The 17164-nt window shown below is 38.7% G+C and overlaps 1 protein-coding gene across 1 annotated transcript in view; it reads right to left on the bottom strand.

Moving 5' to 3' along the window:
- LOC126038406 (uncharacterized) overlaps positions 1–17164 on the bottom strand; it is a 34527-nt gene that overhangs the window by 7878 nt on the left and 9485 nt on the right. Inside the window, exons 13-33 of the mRNA XM_049800122.1 lie at positions 16772–16929; positions 15710–15937; positions 14790–15128; positions 13685–14083; positions 13217–13387; positions 12559–12716; positions 11952–12092; positions 11325–11463; positions 10853–11043; positions 9657–9782; positions 8278–8455; positions 5939–6089; positions 5550–5682; positions 4880–5137; positions 3424–3564; positions 2870–3118; positions 2368–2559; positions 1712–1879; positions 1399–1542; positions 874–1092; positions 231–441 (exon numbers count right to left, since the gene is read on the bottom strand). Coding sequence (XP_049656079.1) covers positions 231–441; positions 874–1092; positions 1399–1542; positions 1712–1879; positions 2368–2559; positions 2870–3118; positions 3424–3564; positions 4880–5137; positions 5550–5682; positions 5939–6089; positions 8278–8455; positions 9657–9782; positions 10853–11043; positions 11325–11463; positions 11952–12092; positions 12559–12716; positions 13217–13387; positions 13685–14083; positions 14790–15128; positions 15710–15937; positions 16772–16929 — 4094 coding nt within the window. The remainder of the gene's footprint in view (positions 1–230; positions 442–873; positions 1093–1398; positions 1543–1711; positions 1880–2367; positions 2560–2869; positions 3119–3423; positions 3565–4879; positions 5138–5549; positions 5683–5938; positions 6090–8277; positions 8456–9656; positions 9783–10852; positions 11044–11324; positions 11464–11951; positions 12093–12558; positions 12717–13216; positions 13388–13684; positions 14084–14789; positions 15129–15709; positions 15938–16771; positions 16930–17164) is intronic.

The following is a 17164-nucleotide window of genomic DNA, read 5'->3' as shown; positions in this document are numbered from 1 at the left end:
CTTTAGGTGTTCTTCTGCTCATGGTTAGTTGGGAGAATGAGACTGATTTTTTTTTTCCTTCAGAATTGCATCAGTCTTCCTCATCTTGTGCTTTAACTATAGTCTGAGTTCCACCCCATCACTTCCCTGTTCATTCCATTTCCAAAGCGTTAATGCGCACCCCAGGCAATGCATCCGTATCGAAAAAGAATCATAGGTCACTTGAATTTCCTATGACAAACCAGACTTACTCTTAGTCAAGAACAATAGGAGCTGGTCATCTGCCTTATGATGTATCCCTGGAACCCAGAAAGACTTGGTGATAGATGATAGAGGACTGTTGTTTTGCTGCATCTCTTTTTCTTTTTTTTCTTCTTCTGGTCTCATTCTTACCTTCTGCAAATCTGGATGAAAATCCTTTCCTAAGAAAGCTTTTGTTTCACTACATTCTTTCATCGAGTACTACAAGGAAAAGCAAGGACATGTAAAAGTAAGTACCTATAATTTGCTTCTATGTGACTTTTTCTTTACTCCTCCCCTTTGCATAAACTTAGGGTCTGTATTTTAGAAACTTCTGCTCCCTTGCATTACTCAATTCCCAGAAAAAAATATTAAGCAGCAAATATAGAGATCTCCAGCAGACTGTCACCTTATGGAGTGACATTTTCTGGCAGTACTTACTTTGTTTAGGGCAGACACTAGCTGCTTAGCATGCTTTCTGCTGTTAAATTTCTCAGGCTCTATAATGAATAGCAGTCTGTACTAGATACAGCATTTCTGGAGTACCAGTCCCCTCATTCTTTCATTAAGTCTGAACATCAGAAAATAGCAAACCCCTCCCCCCTGGCAAAAAACTGGAGGGGGGTTGTGTGAAAGGAGGTGGTCACACAGTACCCTATTATGCTGCTCAATGTATGCTGTAGAATCAAACCCTCTGGGCTTCATCCTGCTCTCCTGTTCTCCACAGAGCAGATGATCCTGCAGCTTTGCTCTTTCATCTGATATTTGCCATATGTGAGATTCTTTGAGGTCCAGATGCTTCTCTTGGAAAGTCTGCCAGAGGTCTTGTCTTTTTTCTGTTGTTTCTTCTGTTTTCAAGGTGGCATTTTTCTTCTGTAAAGAAGAAAACTCTGTTAAGCTCTTTTTCTTTGTTCCCTTTTATTTTCACTTGGGGAATAGCCTACTTCTGAAAGCTGTGCTTCTCCTATCCCCTTCCAGCTGCTTAAAGTATTGCATTCCTAATCTATACATTCAAACATTTTCTTTCTATATCTGTTGTGAATCTCATAGTACAGGACATAAACCACACAATATAGCTGCAGTCATGGTCTCATTAGCGTTATACCATTAATCTTATGTACTGTGCATTTGATAAAGCCTGTTCAATTAGAAAACTTTTGGGATTTGCTGTTTTCTAACCTGCAATAGATCAAGATTACTTGAAATATTCTTCTTTGTTCTTTTATCTTCCAGGAAGAGTTTCAGCTGTTCCTCCAGCCTTCTCATTTTCTGCTCTCTGAATTTTTTTAGTTCATTGGCTGTGATGTTAGCTTCATCCACAAACTACAGAATGTATACAAGAAAAAACCAAAACAACAAACCACAAGATCCTGGTATTGTTCTGGAAAGAGCAATATTTGGAGAACAGAGTCCTTTGCACAGTAACAATAGCAATGAAAATTATTTAGCATTTTCTGAATAAAATTGCTAGGTAATATATTTTTAGTTTTACCTTCTCCTGGATGCAGCCTTTTAGGCTTCTGACTATTTCCTTAAACTGTGTCTCTCTCAGTTGTAACAATCTTACACTTTGTATAAATTCCAGCACTAAAAATATATACTCTGTGTTGTCCTTCAGGAGATGTGAAATGTCCCTGGTGTCATCATCAGTCAATAATTCCTGAAAGGTAGAATTTTCATGTGAAATATAATATGAAATGAGCGACACTTCTTCGGTTATCTTACTTTCCATGCAATACATTGAGAATAGATTTAAGAGTCAGAGTGTTTGAAAGTGCCATCAAAGTTAGTGGAAGCTAGGTAACAGTATTTTGCAGTCCTATACAGCCTTTATTGTTGTTGTTTATAAGTATCCAAATAACAAAACACAACTATAAAAAATAAATTTAAGGTGGTCAAAGGACCCTTAAGTAAATCTATGTTAAGAAATGGATCTGAAGTGTCTGATCTTTAGTAGCTAAGCTCAAGATATTTCCAATTCTTTTTGGCATAAAACCCCCCAAACAGTATAATATACTGTTATCTGGAATTAGCTGTCCCATTGCTATAAACACGCACAATTCCTGAGAAGTTTGTAAACTTTAAAGTTTTGTAAAAACACACTGGAGGAGTTCCAGATTCTAAACCAAACTATCAAGAGATTTTTACTTCTACAACAAGTTGTTCCAGGTCAGTGCCCTCCTTTTGGGACCTCAAGGCAATCTTCTTGAGCTTGTAGCAATCTTGTAGCATAATGACTGTTTGCCGCAGGTGTCTCTGAGATAGGATGAAATATGCCACAAGATTGCCTATCTTCTTTCCTTTGGTCTCCTGTATGACCTGCATTTCTTTGGCTTGCATCTGGCAAGAAAACATTACACAATCTTACAGATTACTTGTAGACTTGTGAAAGTATGGAAGTATTCTAATTCTCACTGCAGGCTTTGAAATAGGAATCCAGAGGGGAAAAAATTAACTACCCTGAAGAACACAGAACCCATCAATTTTAAAAGGGACTTCTAAAAGTTTCCCTTGACAGCATGAGTCAAATAGTTGTGAACCACATAAAACATTGCTGAACCTAAAATAACATGGCCAGACACTTCACTAAAGTCTTGTCCCTCTGTATAGCTGTTAGCAAATCACAATACCAATGCTTTAGCTAATGTACCTTTTCCTCTGTCTCTGTTTGAAGTTCCAGTCTAAATTGTGCCTGCATGTTTCTCAGCTCAGCTTCTGATTCTTCCTTTAAACCTTTAAGCAAATCCCCTTCCTGATGATGCTTGTGAAGAAAGGCCACTGCTCTTGCTACTTGCTGTTTCTCTCTAGTCTGGGCGACCTCTCGGGCTACTTCTTCACCAGTATTTTTGTAGTCAAAACTGTTCAGAATCCTTGTCACAGCTTCTGGGCAAGTCAGAATCTGAAGGAGGTAAGCATAGTGATATGAGCAAATGAATTTTGTTTATAGAAGTGAACTTTTTTCCAGCGTTGGGTTTGTAGTGGGCATAATTGGCAGGGCTTTTCATAGGGGGGTTCTGCCGTATAGGAGGCTACTGTAACTGCACTTTGCCATGTGTGTGCACATATGCCCCAGCTTGTGTGCCCTGCACATCCTGTAGGTTGTCAGTCAGGATGGGCATCTGTATGTTTACAGGTTTTGTAAATTACCATGAGGCTCATGCAGGGAGGGGGAGGGGAGGCATGAAAAGCATGAAATGCCTCTACCTGAAGGTTGCTGTAGAGATCCAGGACTCTGTACAGACATGCTTGCCTCAGAGCTTCTAGCTTTACTATCTTCACTGCTGAAACTTGTAGTATTTGAGTTAGAGAGTCTGGTGAATGCTTGACGTCCCAAGAATGTAGTTTCTATTAAACAAAAGAGGATAAAGAGTAGGGATTTTCTACATGAACAAATAGCTCTGTGGTCACCAGAACTAGTGAAGTCCAATTTCCTACAGAATTGTAATGGGAAGGGCAAGTCAGTTTGGACTGGTCTTTTCTCTAAGATTATAGAGGTTCCAAGGGAAACTTTTCCTACCTAGTAAGGCATGGAGTCACACTGCAGTTTTTCCTCAGAGGGGTTTGTAAAGTCTGTATTTATGCTCTACCTGCCTGTTTGTTTTCATAAAATTTGTAAGTGCTTTATTTCCCAAGTCCTCTATGCCCCTGCAAAGTTAGGTGAAATCAGGAAATGGATTAAAAAGTTTGGCATTAGCTTAATGAGAGATAGGCAGACATCTGCTCCCAGAACATATTTATATAATCTGACTGTAGAATGACTCCCTGCCATATTAAAAGCTGCCTGTATAATCAAGGTTATCTCAGAGGTGGAATTTACCCACAACAGAAGTACTTTCTATATCTTGCCTAAACACCTTTTAAGCTTTCTCTAGCAACGTTTTCCTGTCAGACAGTAGCATGAGATCTGTGAGTATGTGGAGTGGTAAGAGCTAAAAGGCCCCACTATTGGTGGGCACTCATATTACAGAAATGGCAGGGGGCCCTTCTAAAAAGTGAACGAGTGTAAAGGAGATGTTAACTCAAAATATTTTGAGGAAAAATTGCTATTAGAAGAGGGAGCTTTTCTGCTTTCAAAGCTTCAGTGGTTGTCTCTTAGCATTACGCTCCAGCAAAACCAGGACAAGCTAGAGGAAAACCAGCATGTTATACTTGTAGATTCATCCTATCTAATAAAATCCTCAGATACTGGAGGACAGAATGAAGACCATTAAAGCACCGAAACCCAAAAGACAGGTTGTGGAGAGAAAAGAAAAACTACGTTTAGGCATGTGAGCAAAAGAAATAAACGTGGGCAGTAAACACAGTAAGCAAGCTTTTTAAAACAAACAAACAAACAAAACCAAAAGAAACAAAAAAAACCCTTCATAGTGGCAATGTCACTTACTATTTTTTCTTGTGTAATCACAGTTTAAAACTTAGAGTTGGTTTTCTTTGATAAAGTGCTTTGCCACCTCGCCTGAGGCAGTAAAATATATAGTCCAGTACAGGGAGACCTGAAACATTTAAGTTACGCCTGTAGCTGCTCTGATAATACAGCCACCCATGTAATGTCTAAAGCTAGTGGGTATGTTTGTATCACCCAGTGAAGAATACATTCATTCTCACAAAGCAGTGAGGTGAAAATAGCAGGAGTAGCATAAGGAAAATGCCTTAAACTCACTTGCTGTTCAATGAAGTTAGAATCTGGGGTTTGTAAGCCAAGAAGACAAATTGACAACTGATCTGGAATTTCTTCCAGAAAATGTAGGGTCTGTTTGGGCACTGTTAACTCTGGGATGAGGCCTGAAGGCTTGATTTCTTCCAGTTGTTTCTGACGTAGGGCTTGTTCAGTGTGGTGGTGGTGTTCTGACAGTTCTTTCAGAAGTGATTTTTTTGTGGTGGTTGCTTCTGTTCCTTTACTGGTTTTCATCCCCTGAAACTATAGACATACCAACTGAAATATCTTCATGATCAGGAGCATCAAAGGAACGAGAATTGAGTCATACTGAGCCCGAGATCTAAAAAACATAGCCAGAAACTAGACATCCATGTTCATTTAAGTAACATAAGTAGCCTGATTTACTCTGGGATTAAGTACTCAAGAGTTACTGAAGATAAGGTCACTGCTTCTTGTGCCTTAACATTGAGAAAGGAAAACTAATTTAGTTTCTGTTTTACTTTGCAGTAGTCAGAATAGAAGATTTCTTTCTTCTTTAATAAACTCCTTTTTGCTTCAATTTCCCTTTCTGAAATGATGTGGGAAAATTGAAAGGAATTCAAAAAGGAAACGGAAAACTTGCTTTTCCTATGTATTAGCTGAGAACTCTAAGCTGACGCAATGCCAGCCTTACCCAATTTCCTTTATGGTATTCCTTTTCCTTAGCCTTGGATGATTCATAAAAGGAAAAGATAGAGTTTATTTCTTCTGTCAGTAAGGACAGTTCCAGATGTGCCAGTTCACAAGCGTGCTTCTCAAAGAAAAACCTACAACCAGATATCCATGAGACAGGAGTGAAGATAGATTGCTACTTTTTATATAGTCATTACTGAGGCACTTGTCATATTCATACATACATATTCAAGAGAACAAGCAGTAGACTAACAGGTATCTTCTGCTGAGCCACACACAAACCCCAAATATAAGCCTTCTGGGCAGAAAACCTTCCAAACTTGCAAAGAAGATATTTTTGTAACTAAAAATGCAGAGGCAATTAAACAAGGCAGAACAAGGATTTCTTACCTTGTATGGATTTCTTGTTGTATGTGGCTGATCCTTTCTGAATGTGAAGTGGGTAGAACAGGTGATACTATGGAAGCTGAAGCAGTTTCCTGACTTGCTTCAGCCCTTAATGCCTCTGAATGAGCATTTAAAGTGCTCCTTGATGAGTAGCCTGTAGAAGAAACATGAGAGAATGTATTTATTGCTGAATCATTAATTTCAGGTACAGTCAAACTCTGTTACACACTTCTTAGCCCCTCCCCCCCTCCCCCCCCTTAACTACAGCATTCAATAGTTAAAGTAGCAGTGTTTCTGGCTGGAAGGAAACCAAATGGCCTTTTAAAAAGTCATTTATCAGTCCATTCTAGTTACATTTCCATAAAAGACTGGTTTACCAGAACAGGATTGTATTTTTAACAAAAAAGCGTGTTTTATCAATAATTCCTTGAGTCATCTTGATCTGGATATGAGAATTCTGAAAGTGCTTATATTGCTTATTGAGAAAGGAAACTTGGTTTATACCACTTGTTCCTTTTCAGCTGCAAATAAACTTCAACAATAGATAAATTTTAACTTGATAGAATCTTCTTGCTGTTTATCCAGACAGTCATTTCCACTGTAGAATCTGCCCCAAGCATAAATGAGTAGATGGAAAAAACCATAAGGGCATACCCACCAATTAATGTTTTGCTGCAGACAGATAAATTAAGAGGTGCCTGCAGTTGACATAGGAATTTTACAGGGGATTATTTTATAGGAAAAAAGGTTGAAAGTGCACATCTCTCTATTCTGGTTAATTTAATTTTTGTTAGTAATCACCAATGCTAGTCTACTGGACTTAAAATAAAACCGATGATTTCATAAATCTTCTTGTAATGGAAATATTATAATGATAATGCCACCCTTAGTTATGCTGGAAATAGTCAAGTCGCAGGAGCTAAAATACTGTTTCTGAAATGAATGCCAATACTGCCTCAAAAAAAAAAAAAAGTTATTTAATTCTGTGTAAAATCAATTATTTTAATGCAGATCTGCTGCTTAAATAGCCACCAAAGTGCTGACTAATCTGCAGGCTTCTCAATTTAGCTAAATTCAACAATGTTTTCTAAAGGAACCAGAGGTGACAGGAAAATGGAAAAAGTAGTAGCAGCATCATGAAAATACTGTTACTTAATTCCTGATTCTCTGAAGTACCTGACAGTGATACAAGGCTATATGCTTAAAAATAAATACCTCATTTCTATTGTGCATATTTCCACTGGCAGTATGCATGCTGAATTTGTGTTTATCTACTGTGTATTTCCATGAAGACAGCAGTCTCCTGAGTTACATCACCACTAGATCTGATAATAATGAAGAGATCCTCTATGAAAAGATCTTTGAAGCACTAATGATTCAAACTCCAGCTGTACAGATAGTTGCCCTAGCAAAGACTGTGCCTGTTCAGAATGAAGAAGGAAATGCATTTTTTTGCAAGTAGTACTTTTGCTGGAACATCATCAAAGGAACTTTCTTTTCCCAAGGAAATTCCACTGTGCTTTTTGTTTCTAGGGTTTCAGAAAAGCATACTTCATAATAACTCCATGTTTTTCATACTAAAATTTAGTCAGCAGTTGAACAGCTTATATTTTTTTACCTCCATTTGCTCATATATGGCAGGCAGATCTGTACATAACTAAAAACCTGGTCACAATGTAATCTATACTTTTAATATTTTCAGCAGGGGAAGTAAAAGCTTTGCTATTGATTTCCAGATTTCTACTGCATTTTCTGTTGTCAAACTGAGGTTAGATTTTCCATTTTGCAGGACTAAAAACATGGAACTAGTTCTGGTGCATAAACACAATTTGTTTTTTTATTTCCAAAGATTAAAGCATCATACTTAAGTTTTCCAGGTAAACCAGCTCAACTCTGATGCATAGAAAATGCAAGAATTCAAATTCTGTGTCACACTTTTCTCAGTCTTCCCTTTGAATTTTAGCTGCCTTTCAGCTTATAACTAATTAGTCTAATGAAGTTGCATTTATACCTATAGGAACACTCTAAGTGTGGAGAAAGACAATAACTGTTTTGCAAAATATACATTAACTTTTGTGAGGCCTGGCAAGAGAAACTTTGAGCCTTAGAAATGAATTCAGGGCTGATCCCACCCTGCAGAAAGTTTATGCAAAAGATAAAGGACTTATTCATTAAGTCCCAGGAGATCTTTAATTCTTAAAAAATGGAACCAAAGTCTAATTTTCAGCTGTTAGATGGGAGAATCTCTTTCTAGATTTTCAAAGTTGAAAGGTTCCAACAAGGTGTTTTTCAAGGCCAGAATAAAATAAGGTAACCGACAGTACCTTTTCCTTCTCTCTTACCTGATGTCTCAGGTGATACACTACTGCTATTTTCCTCCAGCATCTGAACCATAGACTTGAGTAGTGGGATCAGGTTTTGTTGGGTGACCTTGCATGTACTATGTGAGATCCCATTAATGCCATAAAATTTGGTTGTCTGATAGTTTTCAAAACACTGTTGTGACCCAGAGAAAAGCATCTGAAACAGCAGCACAAAGCAGACAAAGGCCATTTCATGCCTGTCAAAAATATAATTGAAAAAAAGCATCCTGGCATTCTTTGCCTTCTCATGAAAACCTTATATTGTCAGTTCATACCCATCCTATGCAAATTGTCCAGTGACTCAATAAAATGGTACAGCACTTTGCCTCAGCAACTTAAAAGCCTTTTGCAATGGTTATGGTCCCACAGTTGTCCGGTCAGATTTTTCCACATCCTTCAAGCTGGTGTAAAATTTGTAAGATATGATTTGAACTGCATTTCTTGTATATAATGTCCTCAGTTTCTCTGGAATCCATTTGTAAGTGCCATACATGTGATAAAATGTTTTCTGTTCAACATTGTGGTCTAATAATCCTCATTTGGACTAATAAACTGAAATTTAGTTAATAGTGATAGTCTCATGGGAATGGAAGAGCAGAAGAGGAGGACAGAAACACCTCCCAGGGAACTTTAAAGGAAGGACACTGAAGAAAGGGGAAGAGGATTAGGAAAGTGCATTCATTTTAATCTTTTTATTGTAAGTAGTCCAAAATGGAATGTGAAAACCAGTTAATGTAAAGAGTAAGGATCAGATCCTGAGACCATTGAATTAATGGAAAGATTCACTGACTCTCTTGTCAAAAGGATTTTGGATCTACAGTTCTCGAGACCTTATAGATTACGGGATTTGAAAGGTCCCTTTAAGAGAAGAGGACTTCTGATCCTCTGCACTCACGCATTTTTGAAAATCATTTTCCTTCCAGAAAAAAATGTTTTCAGGAGTTGTGCTGTGTCTAATATCTTGCTTCTTCCCTAGGAAGTACAGAACTTCAGGTGTCCTGCTGTTTAAAATCTCTTTGCAAATAGACAAACTGACAATTTGGCAATTGCACGAGATGATTGTTGTAGGTCCCTTCTGAGTGAACTATTCTATTCTATTCTAACTTTTTCCTAACACTGCTGTTGAAAAACTGCCTTTTGAAGTGAAATTTAATTGAATTTCCAGGTGTCAAAGTCTTTGATATGTACTTTATAAATCAACTTCTATAATTCTCATTTAAGTTTTTTGTTATTTTACAGGGCTCTGACTTCTTGAGGCAGTGTTCTTGGATAGATAGTCTCAGAACATGGCAACTGCTTATACTTTTGTTAGAAAGTAACGTGATTGCTTTTTATTTGCCTTAACGTGAAGTTGGTACCTTTGCCTGCTGCATCTGGATATTTGACAAGTCCCTCAAATATTCCAGTTTGGTGTATGCAGTCTCCACACTAGCTTGTTGTTTCAGTATACATTCCTGAGACTCAGAGGCTAGGGCAAGTATGACCTGGAAGAAATGATACAAAATGTAAGCCCGCTTCAAATGAATTGCAAATCCTGGCTTTCATTTGCTTTCTTACACATAATCTGGCAAGTCACTAGCTACAGAGCCAGTGTAACTGTAACAGCTCTAGAGCATTAGTATCTAGGTAGCCCTTAAAGAAACAGTCATGGAAACTGCAAATGGTGTCTGGAAGGGCCAAAAAAGCGCTTCCTGGCAATATGTTTCAATAAAGTCTATCTGACGTCTGTTCAGTCAGTAAAAAGCTTTGTGTTTACTTCAGCTGGTATTGCTTGGACAAAAACAAGATGCATTCTCTGTAGTACTAGGTAACAGTTATTTGGAGAAGCACTGATGATGTTTTCAAGGGCTGAATATGGATTTACCTGTGTGGGAGTCTTATAAATCTTTAGATCTTTCTTAGCATTCCCTGCAAGAAGGAAGAGTGTAGGAAGAGAAATTCAGCTATGCAAATACCCTATCTGGATCACACCTGGATCCAGCCCTACAGGGTATATGAACTGCTTTTTGGCAGAATGGTACTTTCTGATCTCCTAGATCTAATCCAGCTTTAACAGCTGTGATTTTATATGGTAGGTTGCATTTATTCTCTGTCAATCACTGCTCAGCTCCTGATATAAGGAGAATTTGCTCCACTCAGGAAAATAAAGTTCTCTTCTATAACTCCAAAGTCCAGCCTGTGTCCGCTCCTAGCTCAGCCACTGTTGTTTTACAATTCCATTGGAATTCTTTCCTTAATGAAATCCAGCTTCAGTTACACAGTTCAATGAGACATTGTTGTTGCCAAAAGTCTATCATTAAATATCTGAGTGATGGGTGTCTAGGATGACTGGGGTTTTCACCATTTCTTTTTGTTGTTGTTCTTGATGTCTGTCTGTCTACTTTTTTTTAATTTCTTTTTTTCTGATTGGGATTGAGAGAAGGTCAGGTGGGAATGGGGAAACTCTTTATAAATAGCAGTTCCTGGAACATTTTACGGTGCCTCTCAAAGGTAGACCAGAGAGTTCTGTGGACTGAGACCATGGATGTTCAGCCCAACCCAGCAGAGACCTCACCTTTCTGAGCTTCAAGTTTGTTACTGTCTCAACACTTGAGACGTGGCTCCTTTGCTTTTCTCTCTCTATCAGCTGCATGTATATTCGTTCTTCTTCTAGTTGCATCTTTTCAATGAACTCCATCAGCTTCTCCAGTGCCTTTCTGATCTCCAACAGAACCTGTATTTCCTGTTCTTTTTCATCTCTGTCAGCTGTAAACAGCAAATATTAGCAGTAGCACCCATCTGATAATCTACTGGAAATTCAGAGAGCAAATCTGAAGTAATATGCCTTCTCAATGTGCTTCACCACATCCACATTCTTTATCTTTTAGAACAGCCCAATTTTCAGATCCTACCTTTGTGTTGTCTTGCCTCAGGAGGACCTAAGTAGTTTGTAAGGCTTAAGCTAACCTGTCAGAGGTAGCAAACATCACAGAAAATGATGTATGACTCTGCCTTCCTCTCTTCTGGTTGCAGTTACCCTTTTGTACCTTTGAATAGTAAGGATAGTTCGGTGGCCATCTGGCTACTGAAATATTTTGAAGTTCGTCTCTCAGCTTCCTGCACAGAGGACCCTTTAAGAAAATGGCACATTTCATCAATGTCTTTTACTTTTTCCTTGTATTTTATCTGTAAGAAATGGAAGAGGAGAAGGAGTTTTAGATAATATGCAAACTTGTGAGATACTGACCTGTTGTGATACTCTTTCCTCTGAGAGATGAGAACAAGAGGTTGTCTCATTTGATTACTGCTTTTTCCTAGCCTTTTAATTATTCTGATTGTGTAGAAACTGATTGCAACCCCCCTGTTACTGATACCACTATGAATTGTGTTGTCCTTGCTGTGTATAGACAGATGCTGAATTTGAACTATTGGTTATTCTGTTAGGATACCTGACACCATTCCCTTATACTGGGAATGATTGCACTGAAGTCACAACATCTCCATCTACATTTTTGGTTTGTACCGTACTGGGGTGCTGAGTGACTTGGATTCAGAACACCACCATCCTGGGTGCAGCATCAGTGATATTTGAATTTGATATGTGTGAACACATATTCCTTAAGGAATTTTTAAAGAACCTTCCTGAAGCCAGCTGTAAAAAGAATGCACCATACCTTCTGTGCCTTTCCTTCTTTTGCAGCATCAAGGACATGAAGAATTAGAGAGATCAGCTTTTTAAGAAGCCCTTCTTCCTTTTTTCTTCTGCAATTCCAGTATATATACTTCGAATTTATTTCCTTTTCTAGAAAGTCCAGCTGTAAAGCAATGACAGTCATAATAGCTCAGATTTTGCAGGAAACTGAAGGAAGATTATAAACTTCATTGAAGCTAGTGATGAAATCTCCATTCAATGCTTTTGACAGCATATATCCAACTTTGCTGCTGCAGGGGATGAATACTTAGCAGTCCTACTTCTGTGCGTGTTATAATTCATGTCTGAGTGCAATGTGTGTTTCAGGGTAGAGGAAGGATATGAAATAGAAGGTACAAAGATCAGCAGAAGAAGATACAGATAGAAGGGACAGAAAAAGCAGATAATGAAAAGAGGAGAGGTAAGTAAAATGACATACACATATTTCAGCTCATCTTGCACTGTAAAAGAATATTACTTGTGGGGCATAGAAAGTGAAATTTCCTCTCAGTAGCGGAAAAGCATCAGCAAAGAATTTCGCACAGATATCAAACCCATAAGTAAAGATAGTTTGCTGGAGCTCTAATTACCAGATCTGGATCTGTAGCTCTTCTTGGTAAAACTCCAAGAGACTGAACAGTAGGAATTACATTGTGTGTCCAGGGGTTGGTTTGAGCACCTATAACAGGCCCAATTTCACCTGTAATTGGACTTATGGTTCTGGCACCAATAGTGATGGGGACAAGGCCTGTGGATAAAGAAAAACTAAGTATAATGCTTAGAATTTAGATAATTACTTCCAGCCACAGCCCTAGTAAGCAGTTTTTATTAAAATTAAAAAGGAAATGACAATGTTTTCAGGTTGCCTAATGAAAAACAAACTGAATTTTCCTGAGCTGTAAATGCTATGTACCAAGTGTTGGACCAGGGCACTGCAGAGCTACACCTTCAGATAGCATCTATTTATCGCCCCATCACTGAGAAGAACATCAGAATAGTTCTCCTAAAGAGTACAGTAGATTTTTGAAGGGTTGAAATCCACAGTATGATTTGGTCTCAGTCCTAGCTCTTCTTCACCGTTATATTGATGTTGTTTGTTTTGAATGTATGAACCATGAAAATTGGTATTTTCCATTCAGTGTTGAGGTAGAAACTGGTCTGATTTGGTAGGGTGATTTCCTCACTCTGAAAAGATCATGTTCTTGTCTCTTTATTGTTTATATCACCCAATTGAATTTCCCGCTCTACCTTTTCCGTTTCTGTCTTCCATCGTTCCTGCGAGTGGGGAAGGCTGCCTAGTGTTCCAGTCACAGTCTATTCCCAGAATTGGCACCATCAAACTGGACCCACCAGGATCTGGGATTTTCATTCCAAACACTGCAGGGATCCACATCTCTGTGCCAGGATATTTGATCATACCTAGTTTGTTCAAAAAAGATGAGAAACATAGATCATTAAATAGTTTTGTGATGAAAAGAACTGCTTTCACTTTCAGAGTCTTACAATGCTGTTATTTCTGCTACAGCTTCCAAATAATACCTGGCTGAGTTCATCGTAATATTTGCTAGAGTGGCTATTTTGACAAAAAACTTCCTAGAAGTTTGAAGTGCAGATGTCTTGGCCAAATCCTGTGAATGGAAATGTGTGCATTGCTGTAGCCTTCAGTGTAATGACACCTGCTTACTCCTTAAAATAGGCTGGTTGGTTTATACCTACCCAGTTTACCACCGTTACTCTTGAGACTTGAAGCTATTTCCCGTTTTTTCTCCAGGCTTTGCAAGCAATGTATTGCATGATAAAACCTAATGGTGAAAGATTTCTTCATATCTTCTACTGAAGCCTTTAGTGCTGCTAATCTGTCTGCTGCTAGACAGGTATCTTCCAAAACTGATGTCTTAAACTGCTTTAGAGCATTCACCACATGGGTTTGTGATACCAGCCAGTCGGCTTCCAACACTGCTTGGTAACCTCCACCATGGGGCAGCACCTCGTCTTGCCGGAGGTGAGCTCCATGTACCCGGGCTGTTTTCCCACTCAGAGGTTCGGTGAAGGAATCTCCGAGAAGCATTAGGTTTCTAGAAGGATCCACCAGCCCACCTAGAGGTATAACTTCTCCTGCAGTCAAGGAATAGGAAATGATTTTCAGAACATCACCTGGCAACTCATCATTCTGGTCCAGTCCTTCCCATTCAGAAAAAGGCACAATGATCATTTACTTCAATGGAAGCAGAAATAGGTCTAATAGGACACATGGAGTGGGGGCAGGTTTGAGGTTGTTTATATAATAATTTGGTTGACAAAAGATGTTCTTAAATAGGTCTCCTAGTTTCTGCTTTAGAAGAAGATTAAGGTCCCCACTCCTTTTTTGGGATCTAGTATATCTTCTAACATGAGCGATAAAGAATATAGGTATGTGAAAATGCTTCTTAAAAATCTAGAACTTCAACCCCCGCCCAAGCCTCTAAATAATGCACTTCATACTACTTTTAATGTTTTAGTAGAGCAATTGGACCATCTTTAAGAGTCAAATCAACTTCAGTAGTTTGTGTCATAGTTAATGAATAATGACCTCAGATGTCTCTCACAGTTTCACTAGATAGTTTTATTGACCTTTGAAGTGATAAATTGTAAAATAAAACTATAGAAAAGAGAAGAATTACTGTCTGTAAAAGCTAAGTTGCACAACTGCTTCACAGTTGGCTCGACAGGAAAAGGCAAAGGTGTGAGGTGAACATAAACTTTTTAGGCTCATTCTGGTCTGTGCCTCAAATCAGTCAGGGGCAGGTTAAATGAACCACATTTATGAAGAGCATTCACCTACCAGTGTTACTATCCAAACCGACTCCGAGTATTGGAACAATCTTGCCTCCCGCTGGCTCAGTCATAGGACCTCCAATCTCCAGAGGTGTCAACATGCCAGTAAGAGGGTTAAGGTATGTCCCACCAACAGTCAGCTTTTGCCCGCTGTGAGGATGGATTGTAACCCCAAGCACTGGAACTTCTATTTCTGTCACCGGATCTAGCATGAGTCCTCCCATACCAAACATTTTTTCAGGACACAGGACTGGAAGTTTTGTCTTCACGGGTAGGCCAGTGTTGGGACAAACTGGGTAAGGAATGTAGGGAAATATGGGCACTTCAGGCTTATGACGCTTAGCACCTACATGTAGAACCAGAAGAAATTTAACATGGTTATGGGAACTAATGCTAACGGCAAGGAAACCTTAGAGCTCAGAATGGAGACTACAGAGTTTTCAGAGGATGCTGATAGTAAAGGTTTGCTGTCTTTAGGTCCAGAATTAAATGAATACATGTAAGCCCTTTCTGAAAATTGTATGGGTTTTTTTAAATTTAATTTTTGCTTTGGCCATTCCCTTAAAGTTGCAAGTTTCTCAAGATATAATTCTTTATAGTTTAATGAACAGAGGGGCTGAAATCTGTCAGAAATGAGGAATACCTCAACGCTTCCTTGTATACAAGCCTTGTAACATCTAATACATCTTATCCACAGCAAGTCTTATGTCTAGCTGAACACCACTACCTTCTAATGTCATGCTAATGAGAAGTTTTCTCAGATTTTCTTTAGGTTTTCTTATGGCAAAAGTACATGTGAGTACAGCAAGTTGAAGGGTTTTGTTTGGTTGGTTTTTTGTTTTGTTTTGTTTTAACCAGTACCTCTACTATAACTGTACTGCACAAATAGACAGATAGATCAATTGATTATTGCATTGTGGCACTTACCTGAAGCAGAATCAACAGCACAGACCAGCCTAGATCTGACGGGATCATAACCAACGTTACCAGCTACATGAAGTACCTTTCCAGTCTCAGGATGCAGAAAATGATTGCTAGGTACCGGCCCAGGGCACTGACTGGTCAGCAGCATGGTGCAGTGTGGGTAGGGAGTTAACAATCCAGTGACAGGATCCACGCAGACAACATCAGGTGCTCGGGCAGTGCCATTTGAGTCTAAGAGCAGTTTACAAATAGACAGGGATGGGGGAGAAGAAACAGCCTGTAAGTCTTGCAGAAGGAGGGTGGGGGGTTGCTAGTTTTTCAGAAATCATATGCCAGGGCAGAGATGGGGTGAGAATAAACTGATCTTTCTACTGCCTTTTACAGAAGATGTCTGTGGGGAAAAGTCTATAGTACATGGCAATTTGATTATCTCTCTACCATGTCTGCATGAGTTTCATAACAGTGAGGAGACTGATGTTTCATGAATGTTCTGTCAGGAGTTTAGATTTCATTGCCTCAGTCTGCAACATTCATTTAAACATCCAAGGTCAGTTTCATTGTCCTTTTTTTTGCTTCTGTTCCCTTTAGAAGGGTGAAAGCAAGAGGTGTCTTGGTGTCAGGGTACCTTTTACATTTTGTCATACCAAAACACGTGCAACAATATTAGAAAGCAGACAAACACATAGGAATAAATCAATTGAACTAATTGAGACTTGCCTACATAAGAGTTCATTTCCCTTTCTGTTGCTAGCAGATAATTAGCAAGTACACAAAGATCCCGATGAGTGAAAATCTGACATTCTTCCTAAGAAGCAATGTAGAAGAGTTCTACTGATGACTTTGCTCTTGTAACAACCCCTTAATTCACAAGTTGTTAGTGGGAACTCAGTGAGGACATAGTTTTCTATGTACAGTCTCTTTTGATTTTGCTATTAGTTCTTTTGTGACCTAGCTATTTTTTGTGACCTATATTTTTGTATATTTTGTGACTTATACTACACAGGCCTGCCTACACTTCCTTACACAGTAACAATTTTCAAACAGATTTCTAGAGGTTGTAGTTACCCACTAGCTCTTCCTTGGTAAGTATCCTGGTTTTAGCTTTGTTAAGAAGGTGAGCTCCTGTTCCTTCACCCAGTACTCCCCATGCTTTGAGGCGGTGACTCTCCTTTATTATTATGCTTGACATCTTGCTGCTTGCAGCCTCTATCTGGGATAACAGGCTGGAATTCAAGAGGTAAAGATGGTTACTCTATTCAACATCTGAAGATAAGGTAAAACAAGGTAAAGGGACCAGTAAAAGAAGAATTTTGATGGACATGCAAATGATATCTGCACTTTGGCAATTAGAGAGCTTGATGAGTATTTGCTTTGGCTAATGCAGTAAAAAAGATCACTTTCCTGTTTCTCTGCTTTCTTGTTAATGACATCATTCTGATTCTGACAGTGATAAGACAT

The sequence above is a fragment of the Accipiter gentilis genome, chromosome 5, assembly GCF_929443795.1.
Source record: "Accipiter gentilis chromosome 5, bAccGen1.1, whole genome shotgun sequence".
NCBI classification, from domain to species: domain Eukaryota; kingdom Metazoa; phylum Chordata; class Aves; order Accipitriformes; family Accipitridae; genus Astur; species Astur gentilis.
This window is presented reverse-complemented; position numbering and strand designations above follow the sequence as displayed.